The sequence below is a fragment of the Mobula hypostoma genome, chromosome 9, assembly GCF_963921235.1.
Source record: "Mobula hypostoma chromosome 9, sMobHyp1.1, whole genome shotgun sequence".
Lineage (NCBI taxonomy): Eukaryota > Metazoa > Chordata > Chondrichthyes > Myliobatiformes > Myliobatidae > Mobula > Mobula hypostoma.
In genome coordinates, this window is record NC_086105.1 from 103632958 (window position 1) to 103654571 (window position 21614).

The following is a 21614-nucleotide window of genomic DNA, read 5'->3' on the forward strand; positions in this document are numbered from 1 at the left end:
GGATGCTGAACTTGGCTCAAGCCTTGATTAGACGCTCCTCAAGTACTGTGTACAGTTTGACCACCTTGTTTATAAAAGTGTAGAGGCACTGGAGGGGGAACACAAGTGATTTGTAAGGATGACACAGAACTGAGAGAGTCTCAGGACAGGATGAGCAGACTGGGTGTTTATCGTCAAATGAGAAGGGTAAGGTGCCATTGGTGGAAGTATTTAACATTGTACAAGATTTTAACTTGGTAGGAAGTTCTTTTTCCCCTCAGAGGCCAAACAAGTAAGGTCATCGCCAAGAAATGAAGTAGGAAATTCAGGGGAAGAAAAACTGTTTCTAACAGAATGCGGAATTGGCTACCACATGGACTGAGTCAAATCCCCTGGATATATGTAATTAAGAGGTTAGGCAAGTATGAAGGGAAGAGAAAAATAAAAGATTATAGTACCTGGATTAGAGAGGATGAAGTTCAGTAGAGCGAGCCAGAAGAGCGAATTTTAGGTAACTGACAAATAAGTTGGGTGTAAGAAGAGCTGTAAGTCTTTCAAATCAAATGTGTATTCCACTGTTAGTGGAAGCAAATTCAACAGTAGCTTTCAAAATAGAATTGGGTAGATAGTTAAGGTGAACCATGAGCGAGAGCTTGGGACTCCTTGGAAAGGAGCTAATCATTGGGACAAATGGCCTCCAAGTTTTAGTGATTTCCTCTGTAGATTCCTGAACGTTTTATTCTAACATTGCAATGCATATCAAAGTGAGCTGGAATTGTTTTAACTAATTTTTTAGAAGGGCAGTTCAGCAAATTTTGAGCAGAGCATTTTACCTTTGGAATCTGGATTATCCTCTGGGTATAAAAATGCAAACACGAGGAAATCTGCAGATGCTGCAAATTCAAGCAACACACACAAAAAAATGCTGGTGAACACAGCAGGCCAGGCAGCATCTATAGGAAGAGGTACAGTCGATGTTTTGGGCCGAGACCCTTCGTCAGGACTAACTGAAAGAAGAGATAGTAAGAGATTTGAAAGTGGGAGGGGGAGGGTGTCTGGATATACTTGGTTATCATTTTCTTCATATTGTTCACAAGTGATGCTACTGATTAATGACGATCGATTTAGCATTACCGTTTTTTTTGCTCCCAGAGGAAAATAAGTTATTTTAGGTTAATAGATCCATGTGACTCAGCATTTCATTCAGATATGGAACAGTTGAATCTAGATATGAAGGAAAAGCTGGAATGGTGTCCTTCGTTTCTCTGTTATTTGCATCAATTTATTGTATGGATTTTTATTTGTGTAAATACTTGCACTGATTTTAAAAATGGTAACTTTCCACTATGACAGTTAGTAGTTAATAATAAACGTTTTACAAAAAATAATTGATACGTAATCTAATTGTTTAAGCTTTTAACAAACATCATAATAGTATGTCAATTAAATCACTTTGGATATGCATTTCTGTCATTCATTCTTTTACGGATCTTCTGTTTTTTATGGATGTCTGCAAAGACAGGTATTTCAGGTTGTATACTGTATACATTCTCTGATAAACGGAACCATTTGAAAAGTTGGTCCTAATCACACCCGTGCCAAGCATCAGTACCACTTATTACTTAAGTGCCAGTGATGCAAAAATGCATTTAATTGCAGAAAATTAGCTGTTGCTGTACTTTTAGCTGTGATAATTGATATGAACTATTTTATTGCAAAATGTCGTGAGTGAAGGTGAATTGATATGACTAACGACTGTTTGAGCAGTGGCCAATCAGGGATGGGAAGCATAACAAGATGCAGCTCACTTGGGTTCACCGATTGAGTACAAGGCATTGACTCACGGCAGTTTGGTGTTTTGACTAGCCACCGGTCAGTAGCCAGGATTAATTGGCAAGAACAATTTAAAATAAGACGGGGGCAAGCAAAACGGACATTGTTGGAGCAGCTTTTGTTGGAGTAGGCAGTGTTAGAATTAGGGATTTTGAGGATTTAGCTCTTCGAGGTTACAGCAACAAGAGGTTTGGGTGAGAAAAGACGAGAAAGCTATAGGTAGATTCTTTTCTCCCCCAGTTAATTTATTGTTTTTCTTCAAAGATTCAATTTAATGTCAGAGAAGTGTATACAATATACATGCTGAAATGCTTTTTCTTCGTGAAATATCCACGAAAACAGAGAAGTGCCCCAAAGAATGAACGACAGTTAAACGTGAGAACCCCTAAGTGCCTCCCCCCCGTGTGTAAGCGGCAGCAAAGCAACAATACTCCCCTCCCCCAGCAAAAGAAGTGCACCCGCTACCGAGCACAAGCATTAGCTAAGTGATAGCAAAGTCACAGACCTTGCAGTTACCCCAAAGACTATCGCATTTCATCCAGCATTCGACAAACCACAGGTTCTCCCTCTCCCTAATAAGGGAGAGGGAGGGTGTCCCCCATTTTCACAGCGAGCGGGAGACATAACAACAACCTATTGGTTCACAATGTTTAAAAAGTCCGCTTCATCGCTTTTTAACGAGCTCCGTGCCCAAAGTTCGCAAAGATCTTGGGTCTTCGGGCCCACAGCAAAAGATTTTCTGGCCTTCCTGACAACACACGAGTCTCCTGCCATGACACTGACCCTCGATCTGTCCGTCTCCAGAGCCCCAGGCTTTCAAAAACGAGGCCTCCTTTTAGGCCGAACCCTTGGCGTGCCGAACAACGCCGGTTCTGAAACCCCAAGAACAGGTCCCAATCCCACAAAGAACCCAAGTCTGTGTGTAACTCAGGTCAGGGTCTTCAAAAGAACCCTGTAAGGGAAAAATAAAGGTATTAAAGATGGAAATGGAGCTGCTTCCGAAGATGCAAGCAAAAGAGTCGCTGGTTAGCGCTATCTTAACTCCACCTCCAACCCTTTATATTCTTCTTTATATTTGCACACTTGGAACAGTAAAGATGCTGGGCAGGGTAGTTGAATGCTCCTCTTGTGGGATGTGGGAAAGCAGGGAGACCTCCAGTGACCCTGGTGGCTACACCTGTGAGAAGTGTATACAACTGCAGCTTCTAACAATTGACATTAAAGAGTTGGAGCTGGAACTGGATGAACTTCAGGTCATTTAGACGGCCAAGGGGTGATAGATAGGAGCTATAGAGAGGTAGTTACACCCAAGGTGCAGGACACAGGAAACTGGGTGACAGTCAGGAAGGGCAAAGGGGTTAAACAGTTAGTTTAGAGTGCCCCAGTAGCCATCCCCCTCAACACTTTCGATACTGTTGGGGAGGATGATCGGGCAGAGGAAGGTCACAGTGGTCAGGTCCCTGGGCCCCTGGCTCTGTAACTCAGGATGGAAGGGGGGAGAAGACGGGAACTGTGATGACGGGAGATTCGTTAGTTAGGGAAACAGGAAGGAGGTTCTGTGGACCGGGACAAGATTCCCCAATGGTATGTTGTCAGGGTCTGGGACTGCCATTTTTAAGTAGGGGTTGTGGTCCATGTAGGTACCAATGACACAGGTAGGAAGAGTGATGAGGTTCTACAAAGTAAGTTCAGGGAGTTAGGTGCTAAGTTAAAGGACGGACCTCTAGGATTGTGATTTCTGGATTGCTATCTGTATCAGGTGCTAGTGAAGCCAGATGTAGGAAGGTTATATAATTTATCAAGTGGTTAAGGAGTTGGTGTGGGAGGGAGGGGAGAGATTTTTGGATCTTTGGGCTCCTTTCTAGGGAAAGTTGGACCTGTACAAAATAGACGGTTTGCACCTGAACTGGAGGGGGACTAATATCATAGCGGGAAGCTTTGTCAGTGATGCACAGGGGTGGTCGGGGGGGAGGCGGGCGGGGGTGCTAAACTAGAGTTGTCGAGGGATGGGAACCAGAGTTCAGGACAGATGGTGGGCAGGTTGTGGAAACAGATGTTTTTAAATCCTCCAACAAAGTCAGGAATCAGAAGGTTGAGCACGGTGTGACGAATGTCCTGAGCTGTGAATGATTCTATGAAAGAAGTGTCATAGGAAAGGCAGAGGAGCTCAGGGCATTTATCAACATATAGAACTATGACATTGCAGCTATTACTGAGATGTGGTTGCGACAGGGGCAGGACTGGCAGCTCAATATTCCATGGCTGTGCTGTTTTAGTCATGACAGAGTGGGAGGAATTAAAGGAGAAGGGGTTGCATTACTAGTCAGGGAAAATGTCACGTCAGTGCTCAGTCAGAACAGATTGGAGAGCTTGTCATTATGGGTGGGACAGAAATAAGAAAGGTATGACCACATTAATAGGGCTATATTACAGAGTACCCAACTGTCTGAGGGATTTAGAGGAGCAACATATGATTGGTATAGTTAATGATTTTAACTTTTCCACATGTTGACTCAGAAACCCATACTGTAAGAGTTCTAGATGGGACAGAGTTTGTCAAATATGTTTGGTAAAGTTTCCTTACTCAGTGCATGGAGTCTCCCAGCAAAGAAGTGTAAGGGAACACTTTGCAGTTAGTGATCATAATGCAATTAGTTTCAAAGTTAGTATGAAAAAAGATAGGTCTGATCCGTAGCTTGAGATTCTACAGTAAGTTGGAAAAGGCCAATTTTGACAGTATCAGAAAGGATCCATCAAGTGTGGATTGGGGCAGGCCGTTTTCTGGCAAAAGTGCACTTGGTAAGTGGGAGGCCTTCAAAAGTGAAATTTTAAGAGTACAAAATTTGCATGTACCTGCCAGAATAAAAAGTAAAGATAACAGGTTTATGGAACCATGGTTTTCAAGAGATATTGAGGCTCTGGTTAAGAAAAAAAAAGGAGGTGCATAGAAGATCTAGACAGGAACGAATGAGGTACCTATGGAGTATAAGAAATGCAAGAGAATACATTAGAAAGAAATCAGGAGGGCTAAAAGAAGGCATGAGGTTGCTTAGCAGACAAGGTGAAGGACAATTCAAAGGGATTCTACAGATATGTTAAGCGCAAAAGTATTGCAAGGGTCAAAATTGGTTCTCTGGAAGATCATAATGGTACTCCATGTTTGGAGCCAAAAGGGAGATCTTAAATAGATTTTTTGCATCGATTTTTACTCAGACGAACAGAGTTGATAGAAGTGAGGCAAAACAGCATCGACTTCATGGACCCTAAACAGAGGAGGAGGTCTTTGCTGTCTTGAGGCAAATTAGGGTGGATAAGTCCCCAGGGCATGGTCCCCCTGACCTTGCGGGAGGTAAGTGTTGAAGTTCCAGGGGTCCTAGCGGAGATATTTCAATCATCCTTAGCGTCAGGTGAGATACTGGAGGATTTGAGGATATCTAATGTTGTTCCACTGTTTAAGAAAGGCTCTAAAAATAAACCAGGAATTTATGGGCGGGTGAGCCTGATATCATTAGTGGGTAAGTTACTGACATGTATCTAAGGGATTGGGTATATAAGTATTTGGGGAAATACAGATTGGTTAAGGACAGTCAACATGGCTTCATGCATGGTAGGTTGTGTCTAACCAGTCTAGTAGTTTTTTTGAGGAGATTACCAGGAAGGTTGAGGAAGGCAAGGCAATGGATGTTGTCTACGTGGACTTTAGCGAGGCATTTGACAAGGTACTGCATGGGAGGTTGGTCAAGAAGGTTCAGTTGTTTGGCATTCAAGATGAGGTTGTATATGGATTAGACATTGGCTATGTGGGAGAAGCAAGAGTGTGGTAGTAGATAGTTGCTTTTCTGACTGGCAGCCTGATGCTAGTGGAGTGCTGCAGGGTTCGGTGCTGGGTCGGTTGTTGCTTGCCATCTATATCAATGATTGGAATGATAATGTTGTTAACTGGATCAGCAAATTTGCAGATGACACCAAGAATTGGGGTGTAGTGCACAGCAAGGAAGACCATCAGAGACTACCAGATCAGTGGGATCTGGACCAGCTGAAGACTGGCAGATGGAATTTAATACAGACAAGTGCAAGGGGTTGCACTTCAGTAGGACCAGCCAGGGTAGGTCTTACACAGTGAATGGTAGGGCACCGTGGAGTGCGGTAGAACAAAGGGATCTGAGAATACAGGTCCATAATTCATTGAAAGTGGTGTTACAGGTAGATAGGGTTGTAAAGAAAGCTTTTGGCACAATGGCCTTCATAAGTCAGAGTATTGAGTACAGGAAATGGAATGTTATGTGAAGTTGTATTAAATACTGGTGGGTTCTAATTTGAAATATTGTGTGCAGTTTTGATCACATACCTATAGAAAAGATGTAAACAAGGTTGAAAGAGTACAGAGAAAAATCACAAGGATGTTGTCAGGACTGGAGGACCTGAGTTGCAAGGGAAGATTGAATAGATTTGGACTTTCTTCCTTGGAAGGTAGAAGATTGAGGCGAAATTTGACAGAGGTATACAAAATTGAGGATTATAGATAGGGTTAATGCAAGCGGGCTTTTTCCACTGAGATTAGGTGGGACTATGAAAGGTCATGGGTTAAGAGTAAAAGGTGAAATGTTTAAGGGGCACATGAGGGGAAACCTCTTCACACAGGGTTGTGAGAGTGTAGAATGAGCTGCTAGCACAAGTGATACATGCAAGCTCGATTTCAATATGCAAGAGAAGTTTAGATAGTTGCATGGATGGTAGTGGTATGAAGGTCTATGGTCTAGGTACAGATCAATGGGACTAGGCAGTTTAAATGGTTTGAATGGACTAGATGGGCTGAAGGGAGCGTTTCTGTACTGTACTTTTCTATGACTCTGACTCAAATGACGTAAAGCACTTATTTCATTTTTATGTAATGGTCTGTCAAATTCTAATGGAGAACATGTGGCCCATTATAAAAGATTATATATGCACCTCTGTGTTGTGGTTTGATAGCCAAATGTACTTGTATTAAAGCTAACATGGGCGTATTGAACATGAAGACATAAAGCAGGCAAAGTCATTATGCTTATTTTAAAATCTGCCTGGTACTGGAGTTCATTGCACTTGCTGGAATATTGGGTGTGTTACATAATGAGTAGTGGATGAGTTTCTAGTTGGTTTGTCTTCAGGATTTTTACTCTGGGTCGAGTTGAGGGCCTTTTTCTGAAATGTTTTTATTTAATTTCATGTTTGCTCTTTTTTTTTAACTTGATGCAGATTGTAGACCCACTGGCCAGAGGAAGAGCTTTTCGGATGCCAGATGAAAATGACGGCTACAGTGTTCCCCATACTCCAATCACGCCTGGTGCTGCATCCCTGTGTTCCTTCACCAGCTCTCGCTCTGGATACAACCGTATTCCCAAACGAAGAAAGAGGGAATCTGTGGCAAAGATGAGTTTCAGGGCAGCAGCAGCCCTGGTAAAGGTAGGTGAAGGGTAGGATTTGAATCATAGTTATTCTTCACAATCAAGTGTTTTGGTCCAGTGAAGTTTGTTTCGTACTGTATAAGTTGACATTCTGGAATATATTTTAAAGTGTTCAACTGCTGAGTAGTCACGGTTTGAAATGGAGCAATATCCTACTTCTAATCAAATAGTACTGACAGCAATATTCAGGTATGATTACTATTGTTGGCACATTTGCTTTTATTGGAAACAATAACTATTGTTACGTCAGTTCTGTTGTCTCTGCCCAAAAGGAGCAGATATAGAAGTTGTCATGTGACAGGTAGTATCCCACTCTGATACATTGAAAAACTATTGATGGCTTACATCAACAAATCACTAGTACTACCAGAGGAAACAACACACTGGACCACTGTTACACCACCATCAAGAATGCCTACTGTGCTATTCCGCGCCCTCACTTCGGAAAGTCTGATCACCTGGCTGTACTTCTACTCCCTGAGTATAGGCAGAGACTGAAGACCACAGCACCAGTAGTGAGGACCAAGCAGGTATGGACAAGGGAAGCACATGAGTGCTTTGAATTGGTGGACTGGATGGTATTCAGCAATTCATCGTTGAATCTGGATGCATATGCTGCAGTTGTTACTGACTTCATTAAAACATGTGTGGGTGAGTGTGTGCCTATGAAAACTTGCTGTACATTCCCAGATCAAAAGTCATGGATGAACCAGGAGGTTCATCTTCTGCTGAGAGCTAGATCTGTGGCATTTAAGTTGCTTGACCCAGTCCTGACTTGCAGAGGGCTATTTCAAGAGCAAAGAAATAATTTGAGCAAGGTTGGAGGCGACATCGGATGCATGTAAACTATGGCAGTGTTTGCAGGATGTCACTTCCTACAAAGTGAAACCCAATAGCATGAACGGCTGCGATGTTTCACTACCAGATGAACTCAATGCCTTCTATACCCGCTTTGAAAGGAAGAATATAACTACAGCTGTGAAGCTTCCTGCTGCACCGGTGCAGGGTGATGTCAGGCTCTCTTTCAGAAGAGTGAACCCTCACAAGGCAGCAGGCCCTGATGGAGTACTTGGTAAAGCTCTGAAAACTTGTGCTGACCAACTAGCGGGTGTATTCTAGGATATTTTCAGCCTCTCACTTCTACGGTTGGAAGTTCCCACGTGCTTCAAAAAGGCAACTAGTGCCTGAGAAGAATAGTGTGAGCAGCTTTAATGACTATCACCCAGTAGCACTCACACCTACAGTGATGAAGTGCTTTGAGAGGTTGGTCATGTCTAGAACCAACCCTTGCCTTACCAACGTCCTAACTGGAAGACTACAATCTGTGTAGATTGGTGATAATATCTCCTCCTCACTGGCGATCAACACTTGAGCACCTCAGAGGTGTGTGCTTAACCCACTGCTCTATAGTCTCTCTGTACCTATGACTGTGTGCTAGGTATAGTTCAAATGCCATCTATAAATTTGCTGAGATGAGAATGGTACAGGAGTGAGATACCAGCTGGTTGAGTGGTGCCACAGCAACAACCTTGCACTCAACGTCAGTAAGACGAAAGAGCTGATTGTGGACTTCAGGAAAGGTTAGACGTGGGAGCATGAACCAATTCTCATAAAGGGATCAGAAGTGGCGAGATTAAACAATTTCAATTCCTGTGTGTCAAGATCTTTGAGGATCTAACCTGGTCCTAACATATCAATGCAGCTATAAAGAAGGCAAGACAGTGGCTATATTTCAATTGAAGTCTGAAGAGATTTGGTTTGTCACCTGAACACTCAAAAACTTTGATGGATGTATTGTGCAGAGCATTCAAACAGGCTGCATCACTGTTTTGTATCGGGGGGGTGTGGGGGGGGGCGGTGCTATTGCACAGGACCAAAAGAAGCTGCAAAAAGTTGTAAGATTAGTCAGCTCTATCTTGGGTACTTGCCTCCATAGTATCCAAGACATCTACAAGGAGTGGTGCCTCAGAAAAGTGGCATCCATCATTAAGGACCCCCATCCACCCAGGGCATGCCCTCTTCTCATTATTACTGTCAGGAAGGAGATACAGAAGCCTGAAGGCACACACACTCGGCAATTCAGGAACAGCTTCTTCCCTTCTGCCATACGTTTCCTAAATGGACATTGAACCCATGAACACCTACCCTTTTTTAAAGAATATGTATTACTTCTGTTTTCGCACTATTTTTAATCAGTTCAAAATACATATACTTACTGGAATTGATTTACATATTTTTTTGCTATATTATCATGTATTGTACTGCTGCTAAGTTCACAAATTTCACGACACATGTCGGTGATAATAAACCTGATTCTGAAATGAATATCATATAAATACAAAGTCACTTAGATTGAAAAGGGATAGAGCAAAGTAGTGCTGGTGGTTTAAGGAGTCTTGAGACCAATATAAACAATAAAAACGTATCTACTGGCACATTTGAGTTTTATTCGGTGAGATACACAAGGTCAGTAGATGTACATTGCCTGAGTTGGCCCAAGCCTGGAGTACTGGGAGTACATATTTCTGTATGCATCAGAAATACTGCAATGCTTCGAGAAGGGGAACCTTATCGTCAAAACCTCAAATTATTTAAAGATGAACACTAAACGCTGGACTCCCAGTGATGTACAAGACTTACAAGTGGATTTGCTTACAGAGATCTTACTCACACTTGTACCAGATGTGTGGCCAGCACACTGGTGTGTGTATCAAATACCACAGGTTCAGACAGACAGAAGGGATGTCTCTTATCTGTTGAGCTGTTACGTTATCACACAGCGGACACTTCAACGGCTTTTTCAACTCGGTCTTTTAAAAGCTCTTCAGCATTTTCTTTACCTTTTTTAATTTGGTGTCCATTTCTTTCCCCAATTTGTGTGGTTTTTGATGTGCAGAGTGCATTTTAAATTCAATTCATTATCCATTTGCACTCACATCCATCATCATGAAGTGTTTTGAGAGGTTCGTCATGAGGCACATCAAGACCCTTCTGCCCCCTCACTGGACCCCCTGCAGTTCGCGTACCGTCCCAACCGTTCAACAGATGACGCCATTGACATCACCCTCCACCTGGCCCTAACCCACCTGGACAAAAAAGACACGTACCTTCGAATGCTGTTCATAGACTTCAGATCAGCATGCAACACAATCATCCCCAGAAACTGATTGGAAAGCTGAGCCTACTGGGCCTGAACACCTCCCTCTGCAACTGGATCCTAGACTTCTCGACTGGGAGACCTTAGTCAGTCCAGATTGGAAGCAGCATCTCCAACAGCATCACACTGAGCATGGGGGCCCCCCAGGGCTGTGTGCTCAGTCCACTGCTGTTCACTCTGCTGACTCACAACTGTGCTGCAACACACAGCTCGAATCACATCATCAAGTTCGCCAATGACACGACCGTGGTGGGTCTCATCAGCAAGAACGATGAATCAGCATACAGAGAGGAGGTGTTGCAGCTAACGGACTGGTGCAGGGCCAACAACCTGTCTCTGAATGTGAACAAAACAAAAGAGATGGTTGTTGACTTCAGGAGGACACGGAGTGACCACTCTCCACTGAACATCGACAACTCCTCCGTAGATTTCGTTAAGAGCACCAAATTTCTTGGTGTTCACCTGGTGGAGAATCTCACCTAGTCCCTCAACACCAGCTCCATAGCAAAGAAAGCCCAGCAGCGTCTCTACTTTCTGCAAAGGCTGAGAAAAGTCCATCTCCCACCCCCCATCCTCACCACATTCGACAGAGGTTGTATTGAGAGCATCGTGAGCAGCTGCATCACTGCCTGGTTCAGAAATTGCACCATCTCAGATTGCAAGACCCTGCAGCGGATAGTGAGGTCAGCTGAGAAGATCATCGGGGTCTTTCTTCCCGCCATTACAGACATTTACACTACACGCTGCATCCGCAAAGCCAACAGCATTATGAAGGACCCACGCACCCCTCAAACAAACTGTTCTCCCTCCTGCCATCTGGCAAAAGGCACTGAAGCATTCGGGCTCTCACGACCAGACTATGTAACAGTTTCTTTCCCCAAGCCATCAGACTCCTCTATACCCAGAGCCTGGACTGACAACAACCTACTATCCTCTACTGTGCATATTGTCTTGTTTATTATTTATTGTAATGCCTGCACTGTTTTGTGCACTTTATGCAGTCCTGGGTAGGTCTGTAGTCTAGTGTAGTTTTATATAGTTCAATGTAGTTTTTGTATTGTTCCATGTAGCACCATAGTCCTGAAAAAAGTTGTCTCATTTTTACTGTGTACTGTACCAGCAGTTATAGTCAAAATGACAATAAAAAGTGAGTTGACTTGACTTTGGATAATAACATTAAAAAGAGAAGCAGGTAATGAACGAATGGAGGAACTCAGCAGCTGTTCTCCTTCACTGATGCTGCACTGCTTGCTAAATTCCTCCAGCAGTTTGTTTTTCTCCCAGAGCTACTGTATCTGTATTCTGTAAACACTAGAGATTCTGCAAATGCTGGAAATCCAGAGCAATACACACAAAATGCTGGAGAAGCTCAACAAGTAGGGCAACGTCTATGAACAGGAATAAAGAGTCAACATTTTGGGCCAAGACCCTTCATCGAGACCGGAAAGGAAGGGGTAGTAGACCAGAGCAAGAAGATGTGGGGAGGGAAAGGAGTACAACTGGAAGGTGATAGGTGAAACCAGATGTGAGGGGGAAGGGAGTTGTGTGGGTGGGGTTGAAGCAAGAAGCTGGGAGGGGATAGGTGGAGAAGGTAAAGTGCTGAAGAAGCGGGAATTTGATAGAGGAGAGTGGATCATGGGAGAAAGCAAAGAGGAGGGGCACCAGAGGGAGATGATAGGCTGGTGAGGAGTAGAGAAGGGGTAAGAAGGGAGCCAGAATGGCAGACATCCCACCTCTCCCGGAACTTCCAGGAGTCTCCTGCATATTAATAGTGGCTCCCTGATGCCCACAAATTATATACAATATCACAGAAATCAATATTTTTGAGAGTGAGCGAGAGCGCTTCAGAGCGCGCGAGCGACCACGAGAGAGAGAGAGCGCGAGCGAGAGTGCGTCTTGGCAGAGTGTTCCAAAAAAAAAATAAAACGTACGTCACCCCAGACTACACTAAAGTGTACCCCTGCCTAATAGGGGTCAAAATAATGACAGTGTTGCTCGCTGCACTGTTTGCAACAGTGACTTTTCTATCGCCCATGGTGGGTTAAGACTGTAAAAGACATGTTGAGGTGAGTTTAACAAGTGTCATTTGTTCATTAGCATAGCTATCGTTAATTAATCTAGCTGGCTAGCTGCTAAGGAGCTACTCTATTGCAGACATCCCACCCCGCCCGGAAGTCTCCCACAAATTGATGGTGCTACCTCCCTGAAATGAGTTTTTGCAGGGTGGGATGTCTGGAATGGGGAATGGAAAAAGAAAGAAGATAGGGGGGGAGAAATTACCATAAGTTAGATAAATCAATATGCATGCCATCGGGTTAGAGGTAACCTAGATAGAATATAAGGCATTCTCTTCTGTCTCTGTTGAAAAGAGAAATGTGTGCATGGACACATTATGCATTTTCCTTTGTTATTTTGCCATTTTATGTTGTGTTTCTATCCTTTCTTTCCTGAGATTTTCACTGTGCATCAGTACCAGAGCCAGGTATACTCACTCCTTGTGCACAGATTAAGATGTATGACATTAGGTGGCATGTTCATACCTTGTTATTCCAGCCCTGTAACTAAACCCAGTTCACACAAAAAAAACTGCTGTACAGAGTTGTCTTTATATAATATCCTGTGACTCAAATTTACCTGCAATTTGAACAGGATTGAGATCAAAGAACACCGGTGTCGCAGTGTGATATCCAGACAAGTCTGTTCTTGGTATAATAGATTCAAACATTATAGATTTCTGGTGAATTGCATGCTAGTTTTTAATATATACAAGTCAATTAAAAACAAACTCGCTATACATGAATGCTTAGAAACTGGATCTTGTGATCTCTATATTTTGCATGTTGTGTAATCCATATAGAATTTTAAAAGGATGAAATGTGAGGTTTCTGTGGGTTGGACAAACTCTCTGACTCTGCTCCCGGTCCCCGTGTGAATAATGCTTGCACGCTACTTGACCTGCACTGCTCAAGGGCTCCTCCACTGACACCTATAGGGCATGCCTGTGCTTGACAAGGGGGACCTGACTGAACAGGACTCAGGCTGGCATTAATAAACCATCTCGGAGCTGGTATAGTAAGTGTCAACTTAGTTGGCCTTCAAATCATCCTCATAACCCTGCGCCCCTGTTGGAACCCAATCTGCATCCATTGACCATCTTTACAGCCTGTGCATCCCATATCACCCAACACTTCCTACAAAGCCTACCAACCATTATCATTCCAAAACTCCAGTGATCCATTCACCTGAGTTATATTTCTCCTCTTTCTTCCCCACATCCCCCAATCCTAACCCAAGTCCTAGCACTTTGAACAAAGGCCTCCCATATCTGCCTGCACATTAAGAAAAGGTTTTCAGCACAGAGCAGATGTGTGGCCTCCTGAATATCAGAGAACAAAGCAGATATAGAACATGTTGGATTGATTGGGCATCTGTGGAAAGAGAAACAATTTCAGGTCAAAGATCTTCACCAGGAGCTGAAAACATTGGAAATGCTCTGTAACAATGAAGAGTTTATAATATGAAACCTGAACTCCAGTCAAATAAAGCAATGGATATTGACCCATTGGCTAATGTTATTTTGAAACGCTGATCTCTTTCTTGGTGGTAATCTTGAAAGGATTGATTTCTTTTCCTAGCTACTGAGGGTCAGACTTAATATTACTGCCAAAAACCTGTGCTGATCAACTGGCTGGAGTGTTCACTGAGATCTTTAACCTCTCGCTTTGCTTCGGCAGTCGAAGGTACTCACTTCCTTCAAGTATGGATTTATTGAGTATGCCCACACGAAAATGAAACTCAGGGTTCTATACGGTGACATACATGTACTTTGAAAATAAATTTGCTTTGACATTCCTGTAAGCACAGGGAAGTTTTTGTTTCACAACTTCAACTGCGAATAATTTAAAATTCATTGAATTGCCAACCTCTCTTGCAGGGGCGATCTCTCAGGGAAAGTACAACAAGGAGAGCTCAGCGACGCAGCTTTACCCCTGCCAGTTTTGCAGAAGAAGAAACTGTGGATTTCCCAGATGAGTTGGATACCTCATTTTTTGCAAGGGTGAGGTTCCTTTAAAGAGATGATTGGATGTAATGGTGTGCATACTGCGCTTTGCATCATTATTTGATGCTGGCATCAACTCTCTGTTGCTTGAGGCTGTGTTTCCTGCATGCAGCTGTTTAACAAGGTTGAAGAATATCCAGTGTGAATTAGGCATGGAAGTTAAACAGCAATTGCAAACCAGTGCTGACTGGTGGAACTACCTCAGTGCAAATTAAATGTGTGTGGAATTGGAATCAGGCCCCATTGAGCAAATATCCCACTTCTGAATTTTGTGAAATAATGTTATGTCACTCTAAACAAAAAAAAAATGTGGTGGATAATCACCTCTTTTAATGTTGAAAGATTTTCAGTAGGTGTTTTTCCTTCTGCCTGTTACTAAGAATGAATTACCTGATCAAAAATGGTTGGATACAGATCTAGCCTTGCATTTGAAATAAGTATGTTTTCAGGGAAAGAGGGAAGGGAGTGAATGGCATTAACTCAATTGTTTACTAACAACTACGTCCAGATTCACTGCCTCAAATTACCCTTCTGGCTCTGTTATTCTATAGTTTTTCCATCTACTCAAAAAGTTTCTTCCTGATTTGTTTGAAATATTTTTTTAAAAGTTGAAGGCAATTCTTTAACACAAGAGATTCTGCAGATACTGGAAATCAAGAGCAACCCACACAAAATGCTGGAGAAACTCAGCAGGCCAGGCAGCATCTGTGGAGATGAATTAACAGAAAAAGTTTCAGGTCGCGTCCCTTCTTCAGGCAATTATTTAATCATCTTTTAGAATGGAATGCATCAACCGTTGTCTATTTGATAGGGTTTTGGATTTTCAGATTTGCTGGTTACAAAATCATTGAGGTGCTAATATATAACCCAGACTGCATTCATGTATGAACTGATAAGTAAAGAGTCCCTCAGATGTGCCAGATCATGACTATCAACAACAGGAGCTTGACGTTCATTGGACAGTAGAGCACAGAAACAGGCCCTTATGCCTATGTAGCCTGTGTTGGTGATAATGCCAATCTAAGCTAATCTCATCTTTCTGTACCTGATCTATATCCCTCCATTCCCTTTCTGTTCATGTCCCTGACCAAAATGCCTCTTAAATATTGCAATTATACGTTTCCATTACTTTCCCAGCAGACATTCCAGACACCTGCCGCTGTGCGTGCGTGCGATTTTTTTTTTAAAGAAACTTGCCTCATAAGCTTTTCCTCTTTCAAAATCAGGATTAGGTTCGGTATCACTGACACATCATGAAAAATTATTTTGTAGCAGCAGTATAGTGCAAGACATTAAAAAAAAATCACTTGAAGCTCTTGTATTTGACATTTTCAGCCTTGGGGGAACTTCTATCTGATCCTCCTCCAGTTTTTGATGCTCCATTGAATGCAGTCCAAGTTTGTCCGACTACTTAAAGTTAATTCTCTCTAATCCAGTCAACATCCTGTTTTGCACCCTCCCCAAAGCTTCCACACCTTTCCTGTAATCTGGTAACCAGGATGCACCCAATATTCCAAATGTGTCCTAATGAGAGTTTCAATGGCACTATCATTACTGTGTTCCCCACCGTCAATACCTCTGGTGGTTGCTGTAGACCAGAAGCTCGTGGACTAGCCACCTGAATATCGTGGCAATAAGAAACTGGGTAACCTGCAGCAAGTGACTTGTATCCTCACATCCCAATGCCTTTCCACCATCAACAATGCATGTCAAGAGTCGTCAGGATACTCAGTACCACCAAGGGTAAAGTTGCCCTCTCGAGTGGTAGCCCATCCATTATTCCTTTATAAAGGAAAAAGCAGTACACAGTAGGTATATATCATCTTTTAAAAAATGCACTGCAAACATGCCCTGCCATTAAGAAGGGCAAAGTTTTGGGCATATGGGAACACCACCTGCATACTCCCCTCCTTGAGAGTTCATTATTCTGGTTAGGGAACACATAACTGGTTCTGCATCACTGGGCCTAAATCCTGGAACTTCCTGTCCAACATCGCTATGAGATAGGGTTGCCAATTGTCCCATATTAGCCAGGACATCCCGTATATTGAGCTAAATTGGTTTGTCCCATAAGGGACCGCCCTTGTCCCGTATTTCCCCCGCTAAGGTAGAGCGTTCCTATGAAACCTTTCGTAAGCTGAAATGGCATAAAGCGCAGAAGCAATTACCATTAATTTATATGGGAAAAATTTTTGAGCGTTCCCAGGCCCAAAAAATAACCTACCAAATCATACCAATAACACATAAAACCTAAAATAACACTAACATATAGTAAAAGCAGGAATGACATGATAAATGCACAGCCTATATAAAGTAGAAATAATGTATGTACAGTGTATCAGATTCGGGAAGATTAAGCCAAAACCAATTTGTAGGAAAAAATCAGCACGTACACGTATGTGCACATCACGCATGCACACATAGGTACCCACGCAAGGCTTCTTGGTCATGGTAGTCGTTCTCGAGGTAAACGCAAGTGTCCCGTATTTGACTGCTACTTTTGTCCCTTATTTGGGAGTGAGAAAGTTGGCAATCCTACTATGAGAGTGTCTCCTCCAAAGGTCTGTGACTCACCACCATCTTCTTCAGAGTATCTTGTTTGGAGCAGCACAGCAGCATAGTGATTATCACAATGCTTTACAGGGCCAGCGCCCCAGGTTCCGTCACTGCCTGTAAGGAGTTTGTACGTTCCCCCGTAGCCACTTGGCTCTCCTCCAGGTGTTCCCATTTCCTCCCACACTCCAAAGACATACCGGTTGATAGGTAAATTGGTCATTGTAAATTGTCCCATGGTTAGGCTAGGATTAGATCAGGGGATTGCTGGGCATGCAATTTGAAGAGCCCAAAGGGCCTACCTATTCTGTGCTGTATCTCAATAAATGAATAAATTGGTGTCTGCATTGTTCACATCCCAAAAATGAATTAAAAAAAATAAAAACAACCTTAGATACTGCCATTTGTTGATGTATGACTGTTGCACAGTAATGTTAGGATACTTCCATTTTATACTGTATGTTCTATTGCTTAACACGTATCTGAAGTGCTTCAGGAGTCATCAGCTTTGCTGCATGCCTTCATCAAGCAGTGATGTATTGCCCACTGTCACCTTTGAATAATTGCCCTTGGAGCTGATTGATGCAGGAATCCTTCAGCAAATGTTTCGTCCACTGTTGAAAAGGTCATCGGGGGTTGATATAGAAAGACTCTATCGGGTATCTCCTTTAGCAGCCCTTAGCTGGTGCGGATGAACAAGAATCCAGCGTTAGATGTCCTGAGCTAAAAGCTACCCACACAGAATATGGGGTGCTGTTCTTCCGTTTTGCTTTTGGCCTTCTTTATCTCATTCTAGTTATAATGCCTTGGTGAAGCCAAATACAGGCTAGAAGAGCAACACTTTATATTCTGCCCAAGGGTGTGAACATTGAAGTTTCCTGTTTCACTTAACCCACTTCCTCTGTGTTCCTTTCCCACTCCCACTAGTTCAATCAATGCCTTTCTTTGTCCACCCCACCTTGCTCCATCTTCTCATTATCCTTCTCTTATCTGATTGCCCAATCTCTCACCAGCCTCTTGCCTAATCCCTTCCCCTCACTTCTGTTTACTTGCTACCTTCCCTCTACACTCTCAGTCCTCATTGTAGGATCTCAATGTGAAATGATGCAGTTCTCTTACAGGAAGGTGGATTCTTGGAACTGTAACTAAAGTGATAGTCATTGGCTTTTTGCAGCTTATCCAATCTGTAAAGAGGTGCGTAGTCTTCATGCGTTGCCATAGAAATGCTCAATATCAACATACCATGGATTTTTCCAGTGTTGTTCCCCAAGGAAGTCACCACGGAATCAGTTGTAACACTATCGGTTTTCTCAGAGCAAGTGGGCGTTCCTGAAAGAATACTATACTGATTGGTTCTGTTTGATGGTGTGATTTAAGGTGAATTCCATTGCATGAATGTGATGATGTTACTATTTGATGTATGGTAAGGGGAGGTGCTAACCAGTAAAAAGAAAAGCAACAAATGGAATCGTGTTTTAACCTGTGGATACTCCCAAAACTATGCTGAATTTTCTGTATTCCTTGGAAGTTTTTAATAGCAGTTACAGAAAATTGACCCAAGGTCTACATTCAATAGAAGTTTGCTTAGGTACAAATTGCTCCAGTTCAAGACATCTTGACTTTGATGAGAATGGCGTGAACATACCCTTTCAGTTTCTCAGAAAACTTGAGCCATAGATGGGCTGTTTATCCAGACTAGAGCTGGTTAGTGCAGGGGAGTGACACCACTGCACTTGTCCCATATTTCCTTTGAAATGTCTCCATCTAGTGGGCATTGTGCAGAATGAGGAATGCCATGTTATTGACAATAACTTGCTGGAATTAAGTGAACAACAGGAATTCTGCAGATGCTGGAAATTCAAGCAACACACATCAAAGTTGCTGGTGAATGCAGCAGGCCAGGCAGCATCTCTAGGAAGAGGTACAGTCGACATTTCAGGCCAAGACCCTTCGTCAGGTCCTGACGAAGGGTCTCGGCCTGAAACGTCGACTGTACCTCTTCCTGGAGATGCTGCCTGGCCTGGGGAATTAAGTGAATGTATATTATTCATATAATACTGGTACTAGAAATGTATCTTCATATACACAAGAGATTGTGCAGATGCTGGAATGCCAAAGCAACCCACACATGATGCTGGAAGAACTCAGCAGGTTAGGCAGCATCAATGAAGGGAAATAAGCAGTCAACTTCTCAGACTTGAGATTCTTCATCAGGACTGTAAAGGAAGGCGCAAGAAGCCAGAGTAAGGAAGGGGAAGGCACAGAGTACAAGTTGGTGAGAAGTGAAACCAGATGAGGGAGAAGGTGGCTGGATGGAGGAGGGGGAGATGAAGTGAGAAGCTGAGAGGTGATAGGTAGAAGAGATAAAGGACTGAAGAAGAAATCTAATAGGAGAGGGGAGTGGACCATGGCTGAAAGGGAAAGAGGAGAGGCACTAGAAGGTGATGGACAGGTTAGGAGAAGAGAAGAGGTAAGAGGAGAATCAGAATGGAAAAGGGGAGAAGGGGGAGAAATTACCAGAAGTTAGAGAAATCGATGTTCATGCCCTCAGGTTGGAAGTTACCGGACAGAATATGAGGTGTTGCTCCTCTATCCTGAGAATGATGTCATGGCATTAGAGGAGGTGATGGACCAATGTACCGGAATGGGATTGGGAAGTAAAATTAATGGGAAAACCTGCCTTTTGTGGTGGATGATCTATGTCACGTCTCACTGATGGAGTGGAGGCCGCACCAGGAGCACTGGATTACAGTAGACAATACCAAATTGACGGTTTGGGGCCCTGAATGGTGCAGTGGAAGGAGCTGTAGGGACAGCTGTAACACTGATCCCATTTGTAGGATTAAGTGCCAAGAAGGAGGTGACGGGTGGACAAGGGAGTCATGAGAGAACTATCGCTATCACGTATTACAAGTTATATAGGGAGTATCATCATTTATGGCTTTAACATTTTGAATGTTTTACTGCATTGAAATATTAGGGTAGATAACTAAATGCTCGATCAAAATAAGTGGTTTAGAGGTATTAATGTGACTGCTATGATGGAGTGACTAACAGAATATCATCACCTTGCAGTTGTTGAGATTTTTTGGTTAAATTTGTTATTTCCTTTTGGCCAGGAAGGAGTCCTACATGAAGAGCTGTCCACTTACCCCGATGAGGTATTTGAGCCTGCGGAAGCTATCACTGCGAAGGAGACCGAGGGCAATTCTCTGGATCAGACCGATTTAACCGGCAGCGCCTTGGACAAAAGTGAACTTGAGAAGAGTCACCTCATGCTGTAAGTTGCCGGTTTTCTTTCTGCCTGCCTCATGGTAGTGGGAGAAAGGAATAATCCCAACTAGTGAGTCGCTGGTGAGATTAGCCAGAGTGAAAATGATAAAATACCAATTCTCAAATGGCATTTTATTCCATTTTTCTTTTGTTCCATCATGACTTTAAATAGTTTTATATTAAAACATTATTTGGGTGGGGAAGTTCTAACTGCTAACAGAAGTGTATAGTCCAAGTGCACATTTTCATATTTTGTAGCATTATCTCTGCAGCTTTTATATTGGCAGAAGGATTACTCCTTCCATTCTATGAAAAGAAACTTTTGTGGGAAGAAAAAGTTAAAAGGATTGAACTCCATTCTTCTCCTACCCCCCCATCCTATTTAACTAAAATCATATCAATCAAAAGTAGTTAAAGGGTTTAGACCCATATTTGAAGTTTAGACAAGTGAGAGGAGATGTTATTAAAACATGCAATGTCTTAGTAGGGCATGACAGGGCAGATGTTGATATGCTCCACCAGTGGGAGAATCTCTGTCAAGGGAAATGTGGTTGCAGAATTGGTGGATGTGATGAGTGGTGGCGATAATTTAAAATGAGTTGTAAAGGAACCGCTTTCCACAAATAGAAATGAGTCTCTGGAATTCTCCTCACAGAGCCTAGCCTAGCTCGTTGGGGTACTTAAGAGGAAGAAGACTTATAGAAAGATCAGGGAGCACTGAGGCAGGCTTGAGTGGGCCCAGTAACTGACATGCCCCTATTTTCTTATGTTCATATAATTGGATGGTTTGTTAGTTCCTCAGATAATCTTTCCCATGCTTCCTCAACGTTTAGGCCAAGGTACCCCAATAAGTGTGAAATCCATTGAATCATTTGAAGTACCACTTGTCTTGGACCCACTCAACTTTCCTTCCACCCAAGTCAGCAAGCCATGCCACTCAACAATCCTTGACTGACCGAAATTCCCCAGAGATAAGTATAATCTATAATTTGTGCAATTGGGTCTGTGATTGCTGGAAGCAAGCGATAGCCCTCCTTATCTCTTATTTATCGAGATACAGCGTGGAATAGGCAGTTCCGGCCCTTTGAGCCTCGCCACCTAGCAACCCATCAAATTAATGGGACAATTTACAATGACCAATTAACCTACCAACTGGTACATCTTTGGACTGTGGAAGGAAACAGGAGCAGCCAGAGGAAACCCATGCGTTCACAGGAAGAATGTACAAACTTCTTACAGACAGTCTTTGACTGTTTTTGTTGAACACTAATCATTTGCCTTACATATTGTTGTAAAAGCGCTGTTGATGGCAAGC

At 42.9% G+C, this 21614-nt stretch overlaps 1 protein-coding gene across 5 annotated transcripts in view; it reads left to right on the top strand.

The window, feature by feature from the left end:
* The window catches only part of rhbdf1a (rhomboid 5 homolog 1a (Drosophila)), a 387291-nt gene that overhangs the window by 318038 nt on the left and 47639 nt on the right, over positions 1-21614 (top strand). For all 5 annotated transcript variants that reach the window (XM_063058802.1, XM_063058799.1, XM_063058803.1 and 2 more), the window contains 3 exons: positions 7048-7254; positions 14348-14470; positions 20146-20306. In XM_063058802.1, the coding sequence (XP_062914872.1) occupies positions 7048-7254; positions 14348-14470; positions 20146-20306 (491 nt within the window). The remainder of the gene's footprint in view (positions 1-7047; positions 7255-14347; positions 14471-20145; positions 20307-21614) is intronic.